The sequence below is a fragment of the Heliangelus exortis genome, chromosome 1 (assembly GCF_036169615.1).
Source record: "Heliangelus exortis chromosome 1, bHelExo1.hap1, whole genome shotgun sequence".
Classification (NCBI taxonomy): Eukaryota; Metazoa; Chordata; class Aves; order Apodiformes; family Trochilidae; genus Heliangelus; species Heliangelus exortis.
The window spans coordinates 119272891-119299547 of NC_092422.1; the positions used below are offsets into that span (position 1 = coordinate 119272891).

Below are 26657 nucleotides of genomic sequence, written 5' to 3' on the forward strand. Positions count from 1 at the left end.
GAGAGATTATTTTAGGATTCTGTTCTTGATTATTCTGAAACTTAGTCTTAGTAAGTCTCAGTCAGACTTACTTAAAATTCACCAACAGGCTTACAAGTTGTTTGATGGTGGGGTGCAGGGATGAAGGGAAAAAGCAGACCTACAAACAGATGAATGAACAAATGAAGTACTGCTATCAGACTGCTTTCCCTAGGGATATACTTATCCTGACCACTGGCAAAAATGGTGGACAACTAGCCAGCACCATTCCTTGCTGAATGCTACAGTCTGTAGTAAGACATTCAGGTTACAGTCAGGAGTTTTCTTCTGTGCCATACTGAATACAGCTCTTGCTGCATATTTAGTCTGGAGAAGAGGAGGCTCAGGGGAGACCTCATCACTCTCTACAACTCCCTGAAAGGAGGGGGTAGCCAGGGGGGGGTCGGTCTCTTCTCCCAGGCAACTATCAGTAGGAGAAGAGGGCATGGACTTAAGCTCTGCCAGGGGAGGTTTAGGTTGGATATTAGGAAAAAATTCTTTACAGAGAAGGTGATCAGACATTGGAATGGGCTGCCCAGGGAGGTGGTGGATTCTTTGTCCCTGGATGTTTTTAAAAAGAGACTGATGTATCACTTAGTCCCATGATCTTGTAACCACAGTGGTAGTGGATTAAGGGTTGGACTTGATAATCTCAGAGGTCCTTTCCAACCAGGATGATCCTGTGATTCTGTGGTATATACTGATGCTGCATTATTGCTTCCCAGGCCCCTGCTCAGGCACACAATAGCACTGTGTTATGATTATTTATGTTTTATGAGACATATCTATGTGGGATCTTCACATAACAAGGAAATACTCAAGTAGTGCCAAATACTAGCAGGTTGAAACATTAGGAATCTTCAGCCAATTACATGATAATCAGAGGTAAGCTTCAATAAAACATTCAGATGTGCAGGAACCGGTTTGGCTTGCAATACCTCACAAAGCTATGTGAAATATGAGAGCTTTCCTAAGCTATTGTTTGAGATCAAGGAGTGTGAGAACAAAGAGGAGAGAGTAAGATGAACCTATGCAAATTTTATGTAGATGTTATTTGTTAGCATATGACTGAAGCCATGGAGGAGGAGCACCATCTCAGGACAATTTAAAAGCCACAAGACTTGAGCTTCCTTCGTTACAGACAGAGATGTGGTCCAGAATTCTTCTGAGTATTCTGTCCCTGAATTGGATTGCCAGAGTATCATCTGAACTGTAAGAATGCTTACATTCTGTATTTTTATGATAAAATATTTTATTATCTTTCTCACCAGTTAGTTTGTTCTGGGACATTGCTATATAATTAATTGGATGTTTGAGACCTAGGTTCTGGGGGACGATTTGGAATGATGTTTTTCATCATAAAACTGCTATGAAATCTGATTTGAATGACAGAAACCTAGAACTGGAGTAGATGAAGTCTGAAGTGTATGGCTAAAGTGGGGAGGAGATTCAAGACTAGACTAACAAGTAATATTAATGATCAGGATTGATATGCATTGGCAGTACAGAGAGAGCCTGGTATATGAGGAGGTGCTAGGGGATAAATAATGGCTGGTTGCAGGGACTATGCTGAATGGCAGTCCTAGTATTAGTATTAGTATTAGTATTAAATTTGGTGTGTTGTCAGCATTGTCTATTTCCATGGCTCTATACAAATAGAAGATTTCAGACACAGGTTTAAAAATACACCAGCATTAGAACTTAAATCCTGTTGTCAAAAGTTCTAGAGGTAAATACTGTGAAAGTCACCAGGTTTAGTTTGCTCATGTAAACTGTTGGTTTCAATTATATTACTTTTTGTCCTTGAATATGGTCCAGTTTGAACTGGGAAGTGAAGACAACAATAAAGACAATACAAACAAGCAAAGTTGTGGGAGGGAGAAAAAAGAAAAAAAGGGAAAGGATTAGATTACCAAGAAAATATTGTGCTATTCATGATGTGCTGCAGAACCAGCTCACCAATTCTGTCATGCATTATTTAGAAAGACCATTTTGGGCAGCAGACAATGGGAAGCCAGCTATAGAACCTTAGCCAAATATACTAAATCTGAAGCGCTGATTTTCAGATAAAGAATATGGGGATGGAAGGTTGCCCTAATTATAGAAGGCAGTATAACTAAAGAAGCCCAGTGGAAGAAAGCAGCAAAGCAAGCAACACAGGGAGAGGAATGGAAATACAACAGACCATGTAGTTTAGATTGAGTGTTCCCTGGTATATTCCACAAAACAGAAAAATAGAATAATTTCTTTTGAATTATACTAACTAACATCGGTTCTTATCTGGAGGTTGACATATAGAGAAAAAGAAATTAAAAATTTGTTGCAATCATTAACCAGTGATTTTGTCACTGATCTGGAAAAGAAGCTCCTCATGGGAGGTTCCAGAAGTTTAAGTACACGTATAAGTCACAGGAGGTTGAATGCAGCTATGCTTGACAGGGGTTAAGGCACTTCAGTAGCTAGAGTTGTGTAAATGCCTGGAATGGAAAGATGTAATATCATGCTGGGTAAGATAATTCATAGAATTATGCCAGTCTTTCAGCTCAGAAACAACCATGAGGGACAAAAAAATTGTTGTCTGTACTTTCTTAGCGTATTATTCAAAATTCATTGAAAGAAACAGAAGTCCTACTGATTTGAGTAAGCTTTGGACCATGTCTTCCTTCAAGTGAATGGTGTTTCTGTGGTTTTTTCTTCACCTGCTTGCTTTGGCTTTCCTTCATGACTGAAATCCCTGATGTGCTCTTGTTTCTTACAGTCAGTATGTGCTGCTGGTCCCCACAGTGGTGCGGAGCGACTCTCCCCAGACGGCTTGTGTGCAGTTCCACAGCCTCAACGAGCCTCTGTCCCTAAGTGCTGTCCTGGAATATGGCAGTGTCCAGACGACTCTCTTTGAAGATTCTGTGGCAAAGAATGATTTCTTCAAGTGCTATGAGTTCAAGGTATTTTCTCTTTAGATGCTCCTAAAGAGGGTGTATAAGCTGAAATAATTCTAAGTGCAACTCGCCTTGTCACTGAGGGAAACAAGATGAACAGTCCAGGCAAGCAATAGGATGGAACAAGATAAAATTATGGAAAGACTCACAGTATAGACAGGAAAAAGACATATGGGCTGTCAGGGAAGACTTTCCATCTCCATTCAGTGAGTGAATAGAAAAAAGCTTTTGCTTGCTATCACAGATTCATGCTCCCTGTAGGACTGTCACAATGGTCAAGATGGAGAACCCAGCTGGGATCATTCCCTTTCCTGTCACTCTGCAAGATCTGGACAGATACGACATGTCCCAAGGTTAGGTCTTTCAGAATGAAGGACGAGAAAACACTTCAGAATTTAGCTCTATGTGTGGGGCAGCCTCCATATGAACAGGTAGCTACATAAGATGGGGAAGGGTATAGGACAGAGCACAGCTTAAAACTGTAGTATGTGGTGACAGATTATGGGACTTTCATGGCAGAAATTCCCAGAAACTGTCTCACTGGCAAAGATGGGGCTTCTCATTATTTTGTACGAACAAATTATGACTCACTTGACAGTCAGTATCTTACTCAATAACCCTGGGCACTGTGCCATCTACCACTTTTATTCTGGTATTTTGTTCTTCCTCAGGTTCCTCCTGCTACTTCTGACCCCCTGGCATTCATTTCCTTCTCTGCCAAAGGCACCACAGTCAACTTAGCTGAGAGAAGATCAGTTGCAATTCAAAATGTGGATAATATTGTCTTCATCCAGACAGACAAACCCATCTACAAACCAGGGCAAAAAGGTGACTGAGGAGTTTATGTCAGATAGTGAACTAGGCAACTGACTACAAGGGTGGGTCCAAAATGGTAAGGATTTCCTCCTGTGGAGCATAGACTGCAATATCCATGAGCGATCCTTCAGATAGCATTTGATTTTCATCCAAAGTTGTGTCCATCAAAACTCATTGAAAAATTGAACCTATACACAAAATTTCAACATATTAGCAGAGCTCATTTCTTTTACTGAGTTAATTGTATTTATGGAATCTTGAGTTCTGACAGGTTTACAAAAGTGTCCTCAGAAATACAAGTAATTGATAAAGCTTGGAATTCATAAAATTTGTATAAAAATAAAGTCAGCATGTAATTTCTTCTCAACAGCTCTTTCTAATTAACTGCCAATCTAATTCATAGTGCTGATTCCATCATGACACTTAAATGACAGGACTAATGGAGGTATAGTTAGCATGATCACAGGGTTTACACTTAGAATAAAGACTAATTCTTGCTTCTCTTTGATTTTTTCAGTGAATTAGTTTGTATAAACAGTTTTTTAGGAAATGCTCCCAAGAACTGAGCTCTTCAACAAGAATTAAAGACAGTACAAAGTATTTGTATTTACTGTAGAGGTTACACTTGTCCCAGAGGGTCATCATTGAGCTATTTCAGCTGACGAGTTTAGTTTGGCTTTGTTTTTCAATGGTTAAGATAACCAAATCCTTTCTATTTCTCTGGGGACTCCTTAGTGCTCCTTAAAAGCCTGGGCAGGATTTTTTGTATGTTGGAAGTGATTTACAAATGCTACAGTGAATGATTCTTTGTTGTCCTATGCCTTTTTCAGTGATGATTCGTGTGGTGTCCTTGGACAGCCAGTTCAGACCTGTTCGGGAGGCAGTAAGTATGAGTGATATTCAAGGTTGTTCAAGCACCCTCTTGGAGTACCTGTTCTCTGGTGCTTTCTCACTTAGAAATTGAATTTAGAAGACCTGGTGTTTTTGGAGAACTGCTCTCACTCCTTAACTTTATGCTCCATCCCATCCCTGACTTTATAGAATGCAAAGGCTCTGAAAACACTCCTGAAAATCTCCCACAGTGCTCATATTTTGTAATCACTTCAAATCATTTTCCCCAGATATCTAGAAAGACACTTGGCATTTTTGTAGAAATGATAAATTCACAAACAGGTCATTCCCTTAAAATTACCTCTTTAATTATTGATAGTAATTTCAAATTGCTTCTTTGACCCAGTTTTCTGTATCCTGAGAAAGCTGTTGACACCCTTCTTTATGTTCCAGTATTTTTCAAGCTCCCTGGTTAATTTCTTGATGTTTTTATAATTTTTTTCTTTCTCTTCTTTCCTCCTCCAGTATCCTCAAATCACCATTGAGGTAAGAGATGCAATATGTCATTAAAGCACAAGGTGCTTTGGAAAGGCTGTGTATGCTTCATAATTCCCCATAGTGTCAGCAGCTGAGTGAGACTGAGCTGAGCACACTAGCTAAAGCCAATGGGCTTGGGGCTGAACAGTGGCAGTACCCATGAAGAACAAATCAGCAGAGCTGGGGATGTTAGTCAGAGATGGCATGGGACCACAGTAAATGGGCTAGTGAAACACCCTCATTCTCATACAGGTGTAAGAACATTGACTTTCTGGAATGTGATGTTCTGCTGGAGGGTCAAGCTAAAAATGAATCAGTCGCCTATGGCATTTCACATCACTATGTCAAAGCACATCCTAAGGGAGGCCAGCATAATATTCCTATTTTACAGAAGAAGTTAAGCCAAAAAGTCTTATGCTAGAAGAGCTACAGATAAGCAGCCTTAGTCCAAATCATGTAGTTATGCCTGGATTATTTCAGATCACCTGGCAGTGTAGATAATTTCCAGCTAAACATAAATTAGGCTTGTTTAATGCACAAATAGATCTGGAAAAATAATGACAAGTCAGAGCAAAAGTCATCAGACCAAACTCACATGCACACTGTGGTGCACTTAGTCTTAAAAGATGACAAGAAACCAAATGATAAAGGCTTTCATATATTTCCTTCCCTTTACTCATCAGGATCCAGAGCAAAACAAAATCTTCCAGTGGCTGGAGGTAGAATCTAAGAATGGAATTGTCCAGCTCTCTTTTCCACTAATCTCAGAGCCTATTCTGGGTACCTACCAAATCACTGCGGAGAAGGAGTCAGGTGAAAAGCAGTACCAGTACTTCACAGTGGAGGAATATGGTAAGCAATGACTGGGAATTGTCCTGCACCAGTAATGAGGCAGTCTCTGCCTAAGTCAGATAGGAGCTTCTAATGCAGAGTTTAAGTGCTTTGAATTCTGCACATCGTACCTGAGAAGCAAAAATATTGAGAGAACTGGGTGGAGAAAGTGAAGGCAAAAAGAGAAAAAGAAATAAATTACAAATCTAATTCTTCCCTGAGCTTGGCACAAAGTCACTGTGTGACTTTCAAAATCACTTCTTATCACTTAGGCCTTACATTCTCTGACTATTCAGAGGCAAAGTGAATGAGACACTTTTGTGGAAGACATCACTGTATGAAGAGCACTGGGATAAAATATACAGTAGAAATATGAAGATATTATTTATTAGACAAATTAAATTATAGATATCAGATTGTTACACAGGGAGGCTGGATATCCAATGGAAGTGCAAGATGGAAAACAGTGGGCAGTGGAAGAGCTAAAGCTTTCATAGCAATCTTCATATGGTCTGGAGGAGACCATATAAATGGAGTTGCTAAACTCATTTTGATTTTACAAGTTTTCTCATCCTGTAGTGGCAAGTTCTCCTTAGCAGTCCCCAGAGAAGGCTTGGGAGACTGGCAACTTTTTTTGCTTTTTTTTGTGAGGGCAATAAAGCAACTTTCCTCACCCTCCAGAGCTTACCCTCCAGAGGTTTTTCATGCCTCCCAGCCTCAGGTCTACGTATGCACAAGAAAGAGGCATTTTCCAACTGTGTTGTCATTATTGCTTGTGACCTAGAACAAAAGATAAGCTCAAAAGAGGGAGTGACAATGACCTATTTGATTTTACTATTTTACTTAATCTGTTGCCTTTCTGTTTCAGTGGGGATAGATGGCATAATAACCTCTCCAATGCTTAACCAGTTTTAGACATTGGCATTCATCACCCTTGGAGTTCTCTTGAAATAAGCGTATAGTGAATTAAAATGTTTTATCACAGTTCTTACTGTGGTTGTTGCCATCATCGGTACATTTATAGTTGCAATTTAAGGAAGTTAGTAATCCAGAAGTTATATTTTTCCCCAATATTGTCTTACAGTTTCTTTCCAGATAGATTTTGTCTGAACTGTTTTCTCTCCCTTGATGGTGAAAATGCCTTTGCCAACCGGTTTTTGGGGTTCTTGGTTTTTGTTTTTTTTTTTTACTGTCTTACACACACACCTGCCTATGGCATGCAGCTTCTCATCAGTCATATTCATATTGCATTCCCCAGTGCTGCCAAAATTTGAAGTGACAGCCAGTGTGCCAACAAGGATCTCTTTCTTTGATGAAGAAATCAGGGTGAATGTTTGTGCTTCGTAAGTATCACAGCTGAGAACACCACCTTTGTGCAGAAGAAGCACAGGGTAGAGGATGGTGTGCCTTGCTGGGAAGCAGGGACCCTGCTGCTGACTCAGAGAATGGATTTGAGTGATTTCTTCAGCAATGACTTCCATGACGTGAAACATGATTACTGTCCTTCTGCTGCATATCAGAATTAGAACTGGGAGAACATGTTTTAAGATGTCAAGAACTACATATTCACTAGCTGTTGTTTTTTATTATTACAAAAAAGGAGAGAAATAGTACTGGAGAGTACTGAGATTCCTGTGACACTGCCAAAGGGCAGAATGGCATGAACCAGAGGGATGAATAGGGAGTATTACATCCTGCTTTGCATAAGGTGTTAACAAGAAAAAGCAAGCATCAGGGATTATTACCCCAGCCCTGAGCCCAACACCACTTTCCAGCTTCAGGCTTTCAAGAACAACTATACCAAGAAAATGGTAAAGCAGGCTTTTTAAACAATATGTCAAAACCAGACTAAAAATAGTTGAAGGTAATTCCCAGCTGCTTTTCTGTGTTCCCTAGGTGCTCCTGAAGGGTTTAGAGTCTGCATTGCTCTGGAATCTTTGCAGTTTTCATAGTAAGTCCACACGACTGTGTCTCATCTTCTCCTAGGTACACTTATGGACAGCCAGTGCAAGGGAATGCCCAAGTCAATGTGTGTCAGCAGCGCTTTTATAGTCCACGATGTGAGAAACAGAAGGAAGAAAACTGCAAAGTTGTCACTGGATTGGTATGATACTGGGCAAAACCTTTCTTTCCCATCAAGATTTAGTATCCAGTATGTAGCACAGTGTTTGGTGGCTTCATTCATTTCCTGGGGAGCAACAGAGAGATGATCCCAGAGGCATGTTTTTTCTCACTCTCTCACAGGCAATTCTGAAAGACCATGAAGGTAGTTTTTTTACTGGTGACCTTATTAGAAGACTGTTTTTTCCCTCTGAAACAGTCAGTAGGAAGGAGGGAAGCTTATGAAACTATAAAATTGTGATTATTCCTGGAATGCTTAAGCTGTCTTCTTACCAAGAATAAACATCAGAACTGTACTGGTAGTCTTTGAGGACATATAATGTTAGACTAATGATATCTTCACTAGATCAAACTCAAAGTGCTTTTGTCTCAGAGCTCAGTCATCATGCAGCATGGGTTTGAGAAGGGCTGTGAGCATAGAGAAGACATGGGGGAATGAGAAGAGAAGTTTCCAGGTGTAAGGATAAGTGATGTTGAAACAATGAGCTGTGAAGGGAGCCACAGAGAATTGTAAGATAGGAGGTGAGTGAGTAGGAAGTTAAAGCTGAAGATGTTAGTAGGGACATGAAGCTCTTCAGAGGCTCAGCAATACACATGCAGGAGCAATTTTCAAAAGTTTAGAAAAACAGGCTTCTCCCTTTGTGCTTCTTTTTCAGCTGGGGAAGGATGGCTGCCTCAGTACTGTCGTCTCTGTCAAAACATTCCAGCTGTACCGCAGCTATGAAAGGATGTATACCAGCCTTGAAGTAGAAAGCATCGTCACTGAAAATGGGACAGGTAACACCAAGTGGACTTTGGGAGTGGATGTTTAAAGCTAACAGGTGGGACTTTCTGAGAGGAATCTCCTGGATCCCAAACTGTGCCAACAACCAACCAACAATCACAAATTTCTACATGTAGCTTTCCCTTCAGAGCATCACTTCTCCATAGAGCTTTTCAAAACAAATAATTTTCTGCCCATGTCTAATATTTGTTTCTTCCCATACTGGGTGCTTCTCACAGGAATCCAGTTGAAAAACAAAGACTATGTTTCAGTCCATGAAGAAAAAGACAGAGTGATGTTCCAAAATATGGATACTTATTACAAGAGGGGAATTCCTTACTATGGAGAGGTGAGTACCTTAGAGGATAATTTAGATCAAACCTCCCTGAGGTCCAGCATGATGGTCTCTGTGATGCCCCATTTGTGGCTGTTCCCTAATTCTATGATAACCACTTCCAGTCACCATGTTGCATAACAGTGGCAACTGCATAGTTCTGTCCTTATATTACATGCTTCTAGAGAAAATAACAAAATTATACTTGGAGTGTTAGAGTCTCTCTTCTGCCATAGTTAGAGAATGCCTGAAAGGTGAGTGAGCAGGAGGTCATATGGGTGGGAAAGAAGAGGCTGCAATGAACTGCTTCAGCAATGGCTGGGCCTAAGCTGAAGGTAGATGGTATCCCATGTTGCATCACATAGTCAAAGGGTTTTTTAATTAAAGCAGTGTAGGTGTTGGAGCACATTACAACTCCTTAGCAACCTACACACGTAAGATAAACCCAGGCAAAGAAATGAGGATAAGCTATACAGCATCATCCTGATATGCAATGGGAACAGAGTGTATGCCCACATTCCCAGGAGCTGGGAAGTGCTACTGGGTTACCTGTGGCCATGAAGTCATCTGAATACCTTAGTTTTGTTAACCAGTGCCCACCAAAGAGTGTGTGCTCTAGAGCTCTGGAGACCTGTTTCTATTTGCTCAGGGAGGGAGAACATGAGGAAAGAATTTAATCCATCATCACTCGGTAGTTTTTAACTTACGTGATGGATCACTTAACTACTAGGAGGACTTTTCATTAAAATATTTTTTTTCCCAAGATTATGTATATTAACAATTTCTTTTCCTTCTGTGATGCATAGTTTGTCCTTGCACTGAGGGAAATTGCATGTCTTTGCCTGTTAAAGTAATCCTGCTCTTTCAAAAGACTGAGGAGAATTTTCCTCTTAGATACATTTCATTCTTGATTTCTACTCCTGGCAATTGTCCTCAATGCTTAAGGTTGGTAGTGCATTTCTTGTTCTTTTTTTTTTTGTTTTTTTCTGAATCCATTTTGTATTCTTATTGTTCAGATCCGTGTGACAAGTGCAGACAATAAGCCTGTTGCTGACAAGGTTGTTCTGCTGGAGCTCAATGATGAATACCTGGCCAACTATACCACTGACAAGAATGGCATTGCTACCTTTTCCATCAACACATCCAACTTCTTTGATCCCAGTTTTAATTTGAGAGTAAGTAAATGCAGGCTTCAATCTGATTCCAGAGAAGAAAACTTCATTGGAGGGAGGAATTAGAAGCGATCAGTGGGTGCTGGTAGGATTGTTTCAGGTGAAGAAAGTAGGCAGTCATCTTCCAATACTTGAAACATTTGCAAACTAATATGAGAAAGTACCAGTGCCTGAGGAGTGGCAAACTGCCCCCGAGGAGTTGATCTTCAGCACATCCCTGCTTTTCGCTCTGCTAGGAATCTCTTTCTGCAGATATCTTCCTTAATTCTTTGTGACAGGACAGCTGCCTCACACACTACCCTGGCTTCCCCCTCCAGCTGGGATGCACTCCAGTCTCTTGCTGCTGCCTGCTTCCCTGCATTTCTGCTTACAGACATTCATCCCTCTTACCATCACATTATCTACTTGTGTTCTCATGCCTTGCGTCTAGTGTGATGGGAAGAGCTCAGAAAAAGAAGGCTTTTTGAGAAGAATGCCATTCCGACTAACATTAAGTCCTAGCATCTTATATAAGTTGTCCTAATCCTGCAAGAATCTGAACTAACCTCCTGATCACAATGTGCAATAGTAATATGTCCAGAATTTTCCCCACTTTGGATTGGTAAAGCAAAAAATCTTCACGCCAGCTCTTGCTCTTGGCTTAGATAGCTTCCTGAACCAGCTTTCCAACACAGAAATTTAGAGGGAAGATGCCTTTGCCTCTCAGCTGCCTGCCTTTTTTTTTAATATTCTACCTGGTCAATTCCTTGTGTATGACTTGTCTTTCATAGGTCAAGCAGGCACCAGATGACTGTGCAGACTTCTTCATCTGGAATAATGATAAGGAGCCCCAAGTCTTATTCTCTGTCCAGCGTTTCTACTCACGGACCAACAGCTTTGTGAAAATCGAACCAGTGCAGGAGAAGCTCAGCTGTGGCCAGAAGAGAACAATCAACATTCACTATCTCCTGAACACAGAGGGCTACAGGAATGCCAGGCACACAAACTTCTACTATTTGGTAAGTCCTACCTTGATTACCAAAACATCTTTTTTTTTTGCCTTCTCTTGAACACAGTGTTAGGCAGAAATCTCCAGGCCAGGCAATGGCTACAGATCACAGCTCAATTTGGTGGTCTTTGAAGCCTCTCAGAACACTACTTAAAACCAATGATTTCATGGGGGAAGGCAGAAGAGGCTTTTGGTCCTGTCTCACGAGTTTTTTCTATGCTCAGGTGATGACAAAAGGAAAAATTACTCTCAGTGGCCAGAAGGAAGTCAGCATCTCTGATGGTAAGTTCTAGACCATTTACTACTTATAGTATAAAGCATTGTTCTGAGCACCAGAACATTAATAATTTTTGGTACTAGTTCCTAAACCACATGACCTGATACAGTATAAGTTTATTTTGCCAGTCTCCACATGATCATCAAATTGATCTTGTTGGTCCAAAAATGAAACTTTTGTCATGCTCAAACACCAAAGAATGTAACTTTCTTCTGTTTTATTTCTTGCTGAGGTGTATTTACAGCCTCACAGTTACTCCATGATATCCAAGACTGCACTGATTAGAAGACTCAAACTTTTTAAAGTCTGAAATAATAAGTGCTCCATCTGACAGGGATATTTAGCAATTAACTTCTTCTAATTCACTACACTTTCTTAAGTCTCCAAATAGCCAACAATTCTACCATTCACAGCAAAGTGAACTTCATTCTTTCATTGTTAAAAATATATTTTCTTGGCAAATTTAGTCTAGTTACAGTGTTCAGTAGGTGTTTAGTATTTGCCATCTTTGCTCTTCCTCTGGGTATTTATGCAGTATGACTGCACAGCATAGGTTTTTCTATGGTTTAGGGAAAGGCATCCCATTCATCAAAAGGCAGCTATGTCACACGATTTTTCCCTTCATGAAATAATCTTGAAGCCATGTGGGTTTTCCATATTACTGGGGACTAACGCTACTTTGTGTAATAGTGTGTGACTCACCAAAACTTATGTGAAAGCTTAATTTCTGTCCCTGCCTGAGGAGTTGACATGCATGTAGATAAGAACTTCGTATTTCTTAGAGAACTCTGCCTTAGGTCAGCAGGTTGGCCTATCTCCTCTGGTGTAGGAGGTTCCAGATCTGAGACACAGAGGCAATGTTATGCTTTTCTCTTAGCAGTCATGCACAGATTTTTCTGTCCACCTTGAACCTATCTCAGATCCTTCTCTGAAAGCTTCCTGCTCTCAGCATTCTCCAGTTTGTATATGCTGTGTTGATGATGGAAGATGTTCCTCAGCCACTGAGAGATGAATCTTCCAATAACCAACTTTCCATTTTTCAAATGTTCTCATAGGTTATGCATATATATGTGGTCCTTCCACCAAAGCTAAGGTTTTCCTAATCTCCTTTGTTGGCTCCTCCCTCTTGCCTGTTACTTTCACAGCTCCCAGAGGTACATTCTCCATCACACTGAATGTCACTGAGGACCTTGCCCCCAGCGCCAGGCTTTTGCTGTACACAGTACATCCTCATGGGGAAATAGTGGCTGACAGCTCTTGGATACAGAGTGATGTATGCTTCAGAAACAAGGTAAAAACATATGCTTTCCTACCAAGATCTATATCAACTGGCTCTTTGCTGGGAGAACAGTTAAGGAATGACTTCATCAAGGGCTCTGCACTAGGGATGGCCTTTAGGAATGGAAAAGGTAGATGTACCTGGGAACATGAGGAACTGTCCCTGAAATTGACTATGTATGGTAGGACTCAAACAAAGTTCTCAATGAAGTGTGGAGACAGAGGTGACTGGAGGACTATAGAGATTGTGGGTTTTTACAGAAGTATTTGGAAAAGACATCTGGAAGTAAGATGTTGTCCCAAAGAGAACAGAGAGAATGCAGGTGAAAGCTGAGGTTTACATCTATGTACCAAGCTGATCCTCTTTAATTTCTGTATGGTTGTCTTGGATTTATTAATTTCCAGCTCCAGCTCGAGTTCTCTGAGAAACAAGGTCTCCCAGGCTCTAAAGTCAATCTCCATCTTGAAGCTGCTGCCAACTCCTACTGTGCCCTGCAAGCTGTAGATAAGAGTGTCTTTCTTCTTCAGCCTGAGCGACAATTATCTGCTGAAAGTGTAAGCCACATCACCAATTCTGTGTTCTTCTGACTTAGGGACATCCAGAATTACATTCCAATTCCCACCTGTGATCTCTCTGCTGCTGGCTCTGTTTTTGTTTTTCCCTTGGAAACACACAGCTCAATGATTGAAGAAAGGCCTATGGCAGTTGTATGCTTCAAAGTCAAAAACTGGTAGTGGAACATTTACTTTTGGAAAGCATAACAGTGTAACACACATCCTAAGAATGTAGGATCTAATGTAAATCCTTGAATGCATAGTTCCTGCCTGGGGAGTGAATATGTCAAAATTGCATTTTATAACTCAAATAGGCCTTGAACCCAGAACAAAAGCTGTGTGTCAGCTAGTATCCTACCAGACTCTAGTCTCCTGTCTGCTTAACTCTGGATTGTATCTCTGCTTTTTGCTCAAGTTCACCCCACAAAGTCATTGCAGCTCAGAGGGAGGGTGGCAGAGTCCAGTATGTCTTGTATACCATCAGCTGAATTGCTTAATCAGTTATAAGTAGACATCATTAGGAAAACAGACCATAGTCTATGGGTTTGCTCAAGGACCACTATAAACTTTGAATATATGTAATTTTGCACCTGTCTGATACTTTTCTTGTATTTACACTAGTCCTTCTCATCTTCCAGGTGTACTACTATCTTCCTGTGGGCAATTTATATGGTTACTACTACAATGGGATCAACCTGGAAGATGCTGAGCCAACGGGGTGTACTCCAGTCAAAACTGCATTTTATGATGGCTTGTACTATGAACCTGTGAATGTCAGTCGTGACGGCGATGTCTACAGGGTTTTCAGGGTATGTGCTCTGTGTGGTTCTGAAAGTGGGAAGTATTCTGGAACTCATGTGTATTAACATTAAACTTTCTCACGTGGTGGTTCTTGCTGGTAAGAGAAGGCAGCTGATCAATAGCCTGAAGTCTCTAATCACCAAGTTTTGGCCTTCTCACTCCCACCTCTTACTCAGGAAGACGGAGAATCACTGTTAGATACGTTCACTGGGATCCTGCCCATGCTTCAGTAAACATTTCCTAAGCAGGATGATGGTCTTGGCTGATGACCACAGGCATTCCTAGTAAAGATGTGTCCGTGATGCTGGCCACTTGTTTCCTGTGATACTTGCCCCCACTCCAGCTGGCCCCATGACTTCAGTGCTAACATGTGCTAACTGCTCTTCAAAGAACACCAGGTGTCACAGCTCCACGAGAAAGGCAGAGGGGTTGGGGAGGAGGATGTGTAACATTCAGGCTTGAAAGGGTGGGATATAAGGAGGAAGGAGAGAGATGAATACAACAACTCAGGTGCAAAAAGTAGTATGCTTTGGCAGCTATTGCATGCCCTGAGTGTCATGACTGATTCTTTCCCATTCAGGATATGGGCCTGAAGGTTTTCACCAACTCTGTGCTACGGAAGCCAATTCTGTGCAATGAAGACAGATCAGATACGGAAGATTACCCTTCCTATTTTGCAGATGGTGTTGCCAAGTCAAGTGGTTATAGTGCAGGTAAAACAAAGTTCATACTGTACCTCCACTTCCAGTGTGCCTGGCCTTTAAAATTTCTGCCTGTATAAAATAACAGCCAGCATGTTGTGGGGTTTTTTAGGAAATAGGTCTACATGTACCTGTTGCCTCTAGTAGTCTCTGACAATCATTGCAGTAAAGTCAGTTCTCTCTCACTTGGGACCAGGTTGCATCTAAAAAAGACAGGGAATAGCAGGGAATATCCTCCTTCTTTCATAAACTGGTATTAGATTTTCAGGGGTTTTCTAGTTAGAACCTTTCATCAAATCACAGTTCAATGAAATTCTTAAAAAGAAATGCCAATGCAGAAAAATAATAGTAATTCCCAGTGTCAAGAATTCACAGAGCACTTTGGATACTTAGCAAGTATCTCCAAAGTCTTAGTAGGTCAGTGTTTGATTATCTTTCTCCAAGTCAGACTGCTCAGCAAAAGAGCAAAAGTAGCAGTTATAGGATTCCACAAAAGAAATTGCTGTTCAACACTAGGACAAACTTCATCCCTGTGGGAGCTGTGCTACACTAGAAGAGGTTCTCTAGGAGTTTCTGGAATCGTCATCATCATTGCAAGTTTTCAAAACTGAAAGGAACCTTGACCAATACCATCTGACTTTGAAGTTAGTCCTACTTCAAAGACATTGGACCAGAGGTTCCTCCCATCCTAGATTTTTTCCCATGACTCTATTATTCTACTTCCAGTGAAATCAAAATGTATTGTTATTTCCATAACGTGGCTAGGAAATCTAAGGTACCACCATGCTAAATGAATTGTTGGACATCACAGTTGAATCCATGGCAAATCTGGGAAAAGGATCATGGTACAATGAAGCATATGAATCAGACCTGTAATTTGACTATATGAAAAAATGTAGTTTTCCAACAGAACGGATATTCGGCTCCATTTTTAACTATTGAACAGGGTAAAAAGGATTGAGTTATTAGGGAATCTTGTAAGCCATTGTAACCTCTGGTGATGGTACTGTCTACTGTTACCCATTGGCAAATCAAAGAGAGCTAGTGATAGAAGACAGGGAACTTGCCTGGACGTAACTGGACCTTTCAATATGAAATAAAGTGAAGTGTCTTCTGAAATAGCTAAATTTTGTAGTATTTGCCCATGAGAAAAGATAATAGGTAAGAAATTGTTTCTTCTCATACACTAAATCTCTTAGAATTTTCCATTTTTATGTGAAAAAGAATGGAAAAATGCTCGAATGGAATACCCAGTGTTCATTTATTGTGTTGAGCATGTCTGACAGCAGTTCAGATTCTTCTGGCATGACCTCTCTAAAATGATATTTTAACCATACGCAACCTTCTAGCACGGCTTACTGGTGGGCATGGTGTTAACACAGTTCGGAAATTCTTCCCTGAGACCTGGATTTGGGATCTGGTTCACACAAAGTGAGTATTTTTATCTTCACTTCTTACCTCTCATGTGAATTGCAGTATTGATACATGTTGCTGAAATGAATTCTGGGAAGAAGGCATGGAACTTATGTCTACTTTGTAGGTGCTGGTTTCCTTTTCCATTCTTACTCAATGACCCTTGAGCTCCCAACTTTGTATAAAGTGCCAGACCTACCTGAACTGTGAATGACATCTGCTCTGTGCTCTGCACCATTCCTCCAGTGGAGAGAAAGAATAAGGGCTAAGAGAAAACAGGAACATGTGTTTAGGAGAGAAGCAGGAGCAAAACTTGATATTTTCAATCTTATGTTAATTCAGCAGCAGAAAGCTAAATGAGTTTATTTTTCTTTCTAAGCTGTCATAGTATCTTCAATGAGAATATCTCCATCTTAACTATGTATCCAGGGGCCCCTTTGAGAACATTAATACAAATTTTTTGTTTAAATCTGTATGTTTGGGCATTATGGAATTTAAACAAATGGTATTTTTAAAATTTTAAAAGCTGAGAGGTACCTTGCAGAGGGATGAAAACAGAAGTACTGACTCAAACAGGGAGCCTGTTCTCTAATTTGGCTTGAAAATGCCAAAGCTCATTTCTTCTTCTGTTTTTCTTACTATCCTTAGTTCCAGAGGAGAGGCCGATGTCTCTTACACCATTCCTGACTCCATCACAGAATGGAAAGCCAGTGCTTTCTGTGTGCAGGATGATGATGGGTTTGGCATTTCCTCACCTGTTTCACTGACAGCATTCCAAACATTCTTTGTGGATCTCAGCTTGCCATACTCTGTCGTTCGAGGAGAAAAATTTAATCTAATAGCAAATGTCTTCAACTACCTCAACAAATGCATCCAGGTATATCAAATTCCCTTTCCCTTCCTATATGGTTTGTCTATTTCACAGAGATCACAGAATTCACTTTGCATAATGCATCAGAAATACAGAATCAGAATACAGAAATAGTTTCACTTTCTCTTCAGCCTGACACAATACTCTCTTAATCTTCTCTCCCTGGACCCATCCCTGTGTCATAACATTAAGAAAAAGGAGCTCATGATTACCATGTCTGTTCCACAGAAGATAAGAACCTGCTCCTTATCCCTAAATAATTTAGTCCTTTTTGATCCTGAAGTAGTAATTTGAACAGATAGTATGGGTGCTGTGCTGTGCAAAACACAATACATGCTGAGTATATCACATACAAACCTTGGTAGACATCTGTCAAAAACAGTTGCTAACAGTAGAGAGAAAGGAGTCAGGTTTTCCATTTCCTCAGACAAATGTGCCATCCTTCTTTCCTGGCACCATCCCAGAGATTCAAATGACAAATAGCTTCTCTATCAAGTCCCTTGTCCTGTAACCAAATTTTAGGGGCAGCCTAGTTCATTTGTAATCTCACCTTTTTTTTTTTTTTTTTTTTTTTTTTTTTTCCCTCAGATAAAGGTCACACTGAAAAATTCAAGTGACTACAAGGCAAAAATCCTTTCACCACAGGGCAACACAGCAAGGTTGTGTGCCAATGAAAGAAAAACCTACATTTGGGCTGTTAGCCCCCATAGCATTGGTAAGTTTATATTCCTTTTTTATCTTTCTATCTCTGTCCCACCCACCCTTTAATGCAGCCTCAATAATCCACAGGTAGGCATTTCTGCACAGCTCCATTAGTTGCTACACAATTTTATTACTGGATCCCTGCTAAAGTTCCCTTAGACATGCTGAATGAGGAGTGATTTGTTCTAATGTTTTATTGCTTCTGATTTTTGGTATTCCATTTTCTCTCCAGTTTAGGCAGAACTGTTCTCTTGCACATGTGTGAAATACTGGCAGGATTTCATATGGCTAGGGTGTTCAGATGAGAGTTTCGTACCTAACCAACAGTATTCAACAAGAATAAAAATTTCTAATAACTTTAGATGGAATTCTGAACAGACAAAGAAGATATTACTTCTCCCTGATTTTAATGCTATGTTAATTCTCACTGACTTTGAGTCAACATTGGCTTTCAAAAAGCAGTTACAACAGCTTGCACGTATAAGTGCTCCAAAAAGGTGAGGTACAAAACCCCTTTTAATTAGTGAAGATTCTTCTGAAAATGAAACACAGATGGACTTTTTCTTTAAAAGGTTGTTTCTAAAACCCTCTAGCCAGAATGACTGATTTTCTTCAAACTCACTGAGAAAAATGCAAAATTATAGTGAGGTGAGAACTGGATATGCAGCAAAATAACACTGCAGAGCTGAGAAGTTTGCAATGATTGGAGGAGTGAAGTGAGCAATGCCTGCAAAGCTGCTCACTTCATGGTTGCTCCTCTGTAATGCAGCAGAACTGAGTTGCAACTCAGTGTTGTCCCTCAGTTAACAAATTCCACCTGAAGGAAAGCAGCAGCTGAGCTGTAACTTACAATACTGCCCTAGGCCAAGGAGAACTCAACATAAGGCTAAAAAGAGGTGGAAAATGGTGATGAGTACTTTAAGTTGCTTAGCCAGGCCAGGGCCTTGGCACGAGCAGACAGAGATGGAGCCTTCATGAGATTTGTTTCTATTAAGCTTCCCTCAGGGAGAATACTTTTCTCAACAGTCAATCAGCCTTGAAGAGGCAGTGAAAACCAGGGATAACTGTAGACCTTGAAGCTAACTTCCTTTTCTTGGGCTGGTGGGTGGCTTTCCAGGTGAAGTGAAATTCACGATTACTGCTGAGGCCAAACTGAGTTCTGGAGGTGCAGGAAATGGAACATCCAAAGAAGACAAGACAATTCACAGGGACACTCTGATTAAAACCCTACTTGTTGAGGTATGGTAGGAAATCTGCATGTGCTTACTGCTTTGTGGAAACTGATTCAATTCCTATAGCTGTGTGTTAGGAGCAGTTATCTGGTGTGAGGAGGCAAGGCAGCTGACACAGAGCTGTGTACAAAAGGTTCCTACAAGTGAAAATGAGAGTGTAAATCACAATGACCAGTAGTATTCACTGTCTCCTCCTGTCACTGTCTCCCTCCGAAAGTCCACAAATATTCATGACCTGTTATTCCACTGATGTCAATATAGATGTAGCCAGATGGGGATTACTGTGCCTTATCTGTAAATGCCTTTCATCTTTGACTCTAATACTGGGGGACCTTGGTGGGTGGAAAGGATTTACCTGGAATATCATAAAACAGCAACAACAGAGCTGGACAACATCCTCCTCAGAGGCTGGAAATGTCTATTTTATAACCGCTTTCTAGGATAGAAGTTTCTCTGGATAAAGCAGAGATAAAACAGTGTTGGGTAAAACAGAGTGGGAGGACCATGGATCAAGAGATCGGTGGAGATATTCCACTATTCTAGTGGAGATAGCACACGACTGGGTACAAGATATGCAGTCTGGATAGCCACACACTGTTTTGCACTATTACCTTGTTCACGGTTTCGTGGTGATGTTCAACACTTTTCTTTCTCTTCCTTATCACTTCTTGCAATCAAAAAGCCTGAAGGTGTTAAAAAGGAATTGACTCAGAGCTCACTCGTCTGTACAAAAGGTAAGTTCTTTCATTCATTTCAGAGAGCTACGGGAGCTTCTTCATTGTCCTGTAGATATTGTCCTACTAAATCAGAGACCCTTCGAGGGAAGGTAAAAAGGTCTCAGGGTCAAGGTGCTGGACTATAATTCAAGATTTTCAGAGAAACTGTTGACTCTTTGGACTACTGTCTGCATCAGTTTCTTAACCCAGACTGCAAATCATAACAGTCACTGTAGTAATGCTTCCAAAATGAAGACTTCTGGAAAAAAAGATTATTTTAACAATTCTTCTTGTTATAATTTCTCATCAGGTGCAGTGACTTCTGAATCAGTCTCTTTCAACCTGCCAAGGAACGTAGTACAGGGGTCAGCCAGAGCTTATTTTTCTGTCATCGGTAAGTTTAGCACTTATATTAACAACAGCATTTCTCTTGTGCTGCACCAAGTCCCACCATGTGTACATGTACAAAACTAACAAAAAGTTACGGAGTCACTTAATTGTGCTTTTAGAGAAAATATTTCCTACTTTGGAGAATGGGTGTGAAAGACAAAAGTTGCTCAGAAATCTTTCTTACTCTACAAAGAGAGGATAAATTGTCAAGTGACTTCAATTTATGATAGGGTGAGTGTAAGGTGTGGTAATATTATGTAGTACAGCCTCTGTAGCCCATCAGCACTGTACCCCAAACCTCATTCTCACTTAAAAAAACAGCAAAACAAAAAAAAACCCCAGACAAACAGACAAACAAACAAAGGTTTCTCCTAAAGTATGTCTTCTGTTACCGTGATTACTCTATACTGGTCATTGCCCTTAGGTTCATAATAAAGTAATGTAGAGCAATGTATAATAAAAACATGTTTGAACCGAACTAACTATTTATATCTTTCATTCTCCAGGAGACATTTTAGGAACAGCCCTGAAGAACATGGAGAACCTCCTCAATATGCCTTATGGCTGTGGAGAACAGAATATGGCCTTGTTCACTCCCAACATCTATGCCCTGGATTATCTAAATAAGACTGGGCAGCTGACTGAAGAAATTAGAGTCAAGGGCACTAGATATTTATCCACAGGTGAGAGTCTTTCAGATTCTTCCATCTAATACTGTGATTGTGTGCATTACACTCTAAAGCTCTACACTGATCTCTGAATTCTAGCACCACCTCTATTGCATAGGAGCAGGCACCTCAATGCTGCAGGTTGTACTTCCAGAAGCAAAAGCAGATAGAATTCATAGTTGCTTACATTATTTACCTGGCATATATTACTTAATATTAAATGCAAAAGTCTTAGTGCTTCAGCTGAATAAACAGCAAAACTAGTCCTTTTCATGTAATTAGAAAACATGTTGTCTTTATTGTGTTTTCAGGATACCAGAGACAGCTGTCATACAAACACCGAGATGGATCCTACAGTTCTTTTGGGACACAAGATAGGGAAGGGAATGTATGGTAAGTGATGAACCTTTCTATAGCAGAGGATCTGCAGGCTTTGAAAAATGATTGAAGTATTAAGTGATTTTTATTTTTAATAGTCTAAATGGGCATACATTAACTTGGGTCTCACAGTAAAGGATAGATTAATAAACAGGAGAGAGTTTAACAAAAGGATGACAGGATGATTGGGGGTTGGAGTACACAGTGCTGAAGTTACTGAGTTTGTTCAACCTGTAGTAGAGGAGAAATAGGCAACCTAGGTAAAGCTTTTTACTACTTAGATGGGAGCAGTATAAAAGAAAGACTCAGCCTGTTAGGGTCTCACAGAGTAGGGATAAGAGTTTATCCTCATTCAAGTTGCAACAAGATAAACTCCAGCTAGGCAGAGAGGTAAAAAAAAAATCTTACCCAGCAGAGTGCTGCCACACAGAACCAAATGCACAAAGAGTATATGGATATCTTTATCCCTGGAGATTTCTCATAACACAACCAGACAAGAGACTAAGCAAGCTGAATGTGCTTTGAAGATGGCACTAGTTGAAGCAGCAGGTTGTTGAACTGGAGATTTCCAGAGGTCCCTTGCTGCCTAGTTTATTTCATAATTCTATTAAGATTAGAAAATACTACGATTTATCATCAAACTGTATCTATACCATACACAGCTCTGAATTAAAGGTTTCAGCACAGTAATGGAAAAACCTCAGGTCACTTTTTAATACCAGGATTTTAGCTAACCTATTTATTTAAAACTTACAAAACATTTGTTTCTTTTAACTCAGAAATTATGGAGTTCATCTTAGGTAATTTTCTGTGCCTATGTGGTCAAGTCATTATCCCTGAAGATATTTAAAAGATGCGTAGATGTGGTATTAGGGACATGGTATAGTGGTGGAAATGGCAATGCTGCGTTAACAGCTGGACTTTATCATAAAGGTCTTTACCAACAAAAAATATTCTATATCCAATTGCTGGTAAATGTTCTTGGTCTCTTCTTACCTGTTTTGTGTTGCTGCTTCACCTGCAGGCTCACTGCCTTTGTGTACAAGTCATTTGCACAAGCCAGACGATACATTTACATTGACAACAATGTCCAGTCTCAAACTTTGATCTGGCTGGCAAGCAAGCAGAAGTCAGATGGGTGCTTTGAAAACAGTGGGTCACATTTCAACAACGCCTTGAAGGTAAATATGGAGACAAGTATAGCCCCAAACTTCCAGTCCTGCCATTGGGATTGATTTCCATAATTTCTGCCAAACACAAGCTTATCACTACACCCTTATTCTTCTCAGTACAGTGTCTTGCATGTCTCTAATATACAAGCAGGTCATGGTTCTTGTGTCTGCTATTGATGATAGGGTAGGAACAAGTAGAACTCAGTCAGAAGTCTCAGGTTTTATTTTTTAGTACTGCATTACGTGCTCAGCCACAGGCCACAGTGTGCATTGCATATGTGCAAGAGCCAATAAAATGTATGAAATAATTTTGGCTTTATCCTGAAAGAACTTGATTTTTCTTGTTCCTGTACACACAGGAAGACAGAAAATGCTTCTGGTTTTAAACCTACCTGGCACCTGAACTATGAATTCATTCATATTTTGTTTCTTTCTAGGACATTTGTACTGACCATTTCTTTGTTTATGTTTTCTTCAGGGTGGAGAAAAAGGGGAATACTCTCTCACGGCTTACATTGTGGCAGCATTGCTGGAGGCTGGACACTCTATTGAGGTAGGTATCTGATGCTCTTATAGTTTGCTAGTCTGATCAGCCATATGTCAAACAGTGCACAAGGCATAGTCCATTGTACTCTTCAACGGTGTCGTAAATACTGATTGTGGGACAGGAGGGTCAGCCAAAGAAAATCTGTTTCCAGAAGCCTGCAGTTGTCATAAGCATTTTTAAACTAGCAAATGGGTATTAACACCTGTTGCAGCGAGCCTTTCTCTTGGGGACTCGGCTCTTCTTCGGAGCTCTCTTGCCATCCCTCTCCTCAGGCGTCTTCATCCCTTGACTGACTTCTGCTTCTGGGAGCATGCCTTTTATTTAGCCCTTCAGCCCCGCCCATTTCCGGCTGGGGCAGGCCCTAATTATTGGCACACCTGGGCTTAAGCTCCCAGTTCATTATCAGCGACACCTGAGGACCTGTGGTTCTCTCTACAAACACCCATCTGGGACAGCCTGGGTCATCATGAAGTCTCACTACACTTCACATAGCTCTGTAAAAATTATCCACATTTAGAGCTAAAGCAACCAAGGGACAAAGTGTTCACCTGCCTAAGGTCATCTTGCAAGTCAGGAAAAGAAACAGTACTCTGTTCAGCCAGCCATGCTCCCTTTAAATATATGCAGAAAGAAGGCAGCACCACTGGGAGGCCTTTTTTTACAGGATACACACTGAAGACCCTTAAACGTCCCATGTTTTGTGTATATTTTTAGCATGAAGGGTCAGTGATAGCAGCCTAAGCAGTGATGGACATATTTAGGAGAAGATGAGATACAAATCCAAGTACCTGAAAACCCTACTATGTTCTGCATTACTAGGATGCTGTGGTTCAGAATGGTATGCAATGTTTGGAAACTGCATTTGGCAATGGAGTCCATGACCTGTACAGCCAGGCCCTCTTTGCCTATGCTTATCGCTTAACTGAGAAAGAGAAAAGATGCCAGTTCTTCCTTGAGAAGCTGGACAAAACAGCTAACAGAAATGGTGAGTGCATTATGCTCATGACACTGGCAATGCAGCTGATGGAACAGCTTGTGGTATGAAGTAAGCTGCTCTGATGTACAGTTTTCTCATTCATGCTGTTGCCTTCCCATTTCATGCCTGCTATGCTACTGAATTTATCTCTATGAATTTCTCCATCTGTCTATTTTGATTCTGAACTCTGGTCCAAGTTTCCTAGAATTACGATATAATACAGCTTGTCAGAGACCCTTTGAAGTCTCCAGTCCAAGGTAGTGGAAGATTCCACCTTGTTTTCCTGTTAGCCTTCTCTTCTACAGGCTGAACTAGCCCAGGTCCATTGATTATGTCATGTGCTCCAGTCTGTGACTGCCTTAGCTGCAGGGCCTTCTCATCAACATCACTTTGACATACGCGTGCCCCTTTTTGTTATTTCCCTTTCCATCTCTTCCTGTTTTCTTTTCCATCTTGGAACTAAAACTTATCCTGCTGAGGACACTGAGGGCTAAAAATCTTTGGAGTGACGGGAGAGAGGGAATTTTGTGCCTATCCCCCATGTGATACTACAGTGAAGTAAACATCAAATAATTTTTCCATGCTTTTTATGTCTTACTTTTCTGTTTTCAGGTGGTTCAGTTCATTGGCAGAGAGAAAATAAGCCACAGGGAGAACGTTCCCCTACCTTCTATTCCCGTGCCCCTTCTGCTGAAATTGAAATGACAAGTTACGTGCTCCTGACTTTGCTCAAGAAAGACAAACTCACTCCAGAAGACTTATCCTACACTTCTCGTATTGTGCAGTGGCTTGTCAAACAACAGAATCCATACGGTGGTTTCTCTTCCAGCCAGGTAACAACTGGGTGTGGTAAAAGGAAAGCTTCTAGGAGCAGTCCAACCTGCAAGCTGGACCTCAGTAGTATGACATATCTTCCTGATTACATATTCATATGAACAATACTTGAAAAATGATGCTTGCATAAATCTCCTTGTCAGGACATATCAAGCTCTTCATGGGTAGCTTCATACATATATCAGTTTTAGGAACTGGGAATTTACGTGAGTTTCAAATTAGCAGTAGACAGAAGGCATGATTGACACAGCAATATCCCAGGTTTTCTGGGATAATTAAAATCTATTGCCCCAGTACTACTATCTTGCCTCCTTAGCTCATTACAAAGTCCCCTTCTTCCCCAACCCTGGCCACCCATTTACAAGCAGTGAAAAAGCATTAGAGAAATGGGTGCTGTGCTAACCAATTGCACCATCTGGAGATGGGTATCTGTCTAATTAGGATTCATGTTGATCTTTTCAGGACACCGTTGTTGCTCTCCAAGCTTTAGCCCAGTATGGATATCTCATCTTCTCTAAGAAAAATAATAACACAGTAAAAGTCAGCTCCCTGAAGTCCCCCAGTAAGACTTTACAGGTGAATGACAAGAACCGCTTCTTACTGCAGCAGGCTTCCTTACCATCCATTCCAGGGAAATACAGTGTGGAAGTGAACGGCACTGGCTGTGTCTATCTGCAGGTAAGCAAGCTGGAAACTCAGCATCACCTCTCTGAGAGCTAAGCAGGGGATCCTCCCTACCTCATCCCCCTCCATACCTTATGCCAAAGCCACAGAAGCCTGTAAGTGTGCAACAATTTCACACTTCCATCTGTTTTAGACCACCCTGAGGTACAACGTCCATTTGCCAAAAGAAACTGCAGGATTTTCTCTCTCTGTGAGGCCAGCCAATGTATCCTGTTCAAGCAACTTCCCACCAAAGTTTGACCTTGTTCTCTCTGCCAGGTAACTTCCTCTTATTGACTGCCCTTATTTACCTACCTTCTGCATTCACAGTTTGGTAAAACATCCAAGGAAGGTACTAAGTACGGGCAGTTAACTGCTACTGTGCAGCTGCAGGAAGAAAACCAGGATCACTGGGAACTGAAAGCCATTCACTGGCCTCTCTTCCATTTGCAGATTAAACTAATAGAACTTTTCTCATTTTAGGTACACAGGAAACCGCAATGTCTCCAACATGGCTATTATTGATGTGAAGATGCTCTCAGGTTTTGTTCCTGTAGGATCTTCCATAAAAAAGGTAAAGAACGGGATCAAAGTAAATGGTAAACCCTGAAAATATAGCGAGTTGATAAAAGTTGTCTCTAATAAGCAAATTGGAGCCTCACGGGAGTTCTGTGAAGTCCCTGTCACATAGCCTTCTGTCACACACTCTGTGTCAGGCTGGCAGCTGTTTATGTGTTGAAGACAAACCTTAGGAGTTGACAAATCCAATAGCCCAGCAGAGGTGAGACTGCTGCAGCTTCCTATCCCCAGGTCTAGCCAAAAACAAGACTGAACATGTATTCCCAGAAGGCAGACACTATACATATGCACACACATATACAGGTATGTACTATGCACATTTATAGATGTGTACATGGCTGGCCACACAGATCATCAGGGACAGAAAAGACAGCACTTACACTTAGCCTGTTCCCTTTTCTGGATGATCAGACTGAAATCTCATTTGTGGAAACGAAAGGTTATATATATATATATATATATGTTGCGGCAAGCCCTTCTCTCGGGGACACAGTTCTTCTCAGGAGGTCTCTCTCCCCAGGCATCTCTCTCTGCTTCTGGGAGCATGCCTTTTATTT

General features: G+C 40.8%; 1 protein-coding gene across 1 annotated transcript in view; it reads left to right on the forward strand.

Annotated features, from left to right (window-relative positions):
- Positions 1-1124: 1124 nt before the first annotated feature.
- LOC139804645 (ovostatin-like) overlaps positions 1125-26657 on the forward strand; it is a 29810-nt gene continuing 4277 nt past the window's right edge. The window contains exons 1-32 of the mRNA XM_071762108.1: positions 1125-1230; positions 2777-2960; positions 3626-3782; positions 4601-4653; positions 5127-5147; positions 5822-5990; positions 7228-7312; positions 7956-8073; positions 8747-8867; positions 9093-9202; positions 10204-10362; positions 11130-11357; positions 11572-11629; positions 12770-12915; positions 13308-13457; positions 14096-14266; positions 14839-14971; positions 16309-16390; positions 17021-17249; positions 17832-17958; positions 19063-19184; positions 19860-19911; positions 20204-20287; positions 20790-20966; positions 21263-21344; positions 22354-22510; positions 22980-23054; positions 23868-24033; positions 24637-24857; positions 25321-25536; positions 25676-25800; positions 26005-26095. Coding sequence (XP_071618209.1) covers positions 1166-1230; positions 2777-2960; positions 3626-3782; positions 4601-4653; positions 5127-5147; positions 5822-5990; positions 7228-7312; positions 7956-8073; positions 8747-8867; positions 9093-9202; positions 10204-10362; positions 11130-11357; positions 11572-11629; positions 12770-12915; positions 13308-13457; positions 14096-14266; positions 14839-14971; positions 16309-16390; positions 17021-17249; positions 17832-17958; positions 19063-19184; positions 19860-19911; positions 20204-20287; positions 20790-20966; positions 21263-21344; positions 22354-22510; positions 22980-23054; positions 23868-24033; positions 24637-24857; positions 25321-25536; positions 25676-25800; positions 26005-26095 — 4134 coding nt within the window. The 5' untranslated portion in view covers positions 1125-1165. The remainder of the gene's footprint in view (positions 1231-2776; positions 2961-3625; positions 3783-4600; positions 4654-5126; positions 5148-5821; positions 5991-7227; positions 7313-7955; positions 8074-8746; positions 8868-9092; positions 9203-10203; positions 10363-11129; positions 11358-11571; positions 11630-12769; positions 12916-13307; positions 13458-14095; positions 14267-14838; positions 14972-16308; positions 16391-17020; positions 17250-17831; positions 17959-19062; positions 19185-19859; positions 19912-20203; positions 20288-20789; positions 20967-21262; positions 21345-22353; positions 22511-22979; positions 23055-23867; positions 24034-24636; positions 24858-25320; positions 25537-25675; positions 25801-26004; positions 26096-26657) is intronic.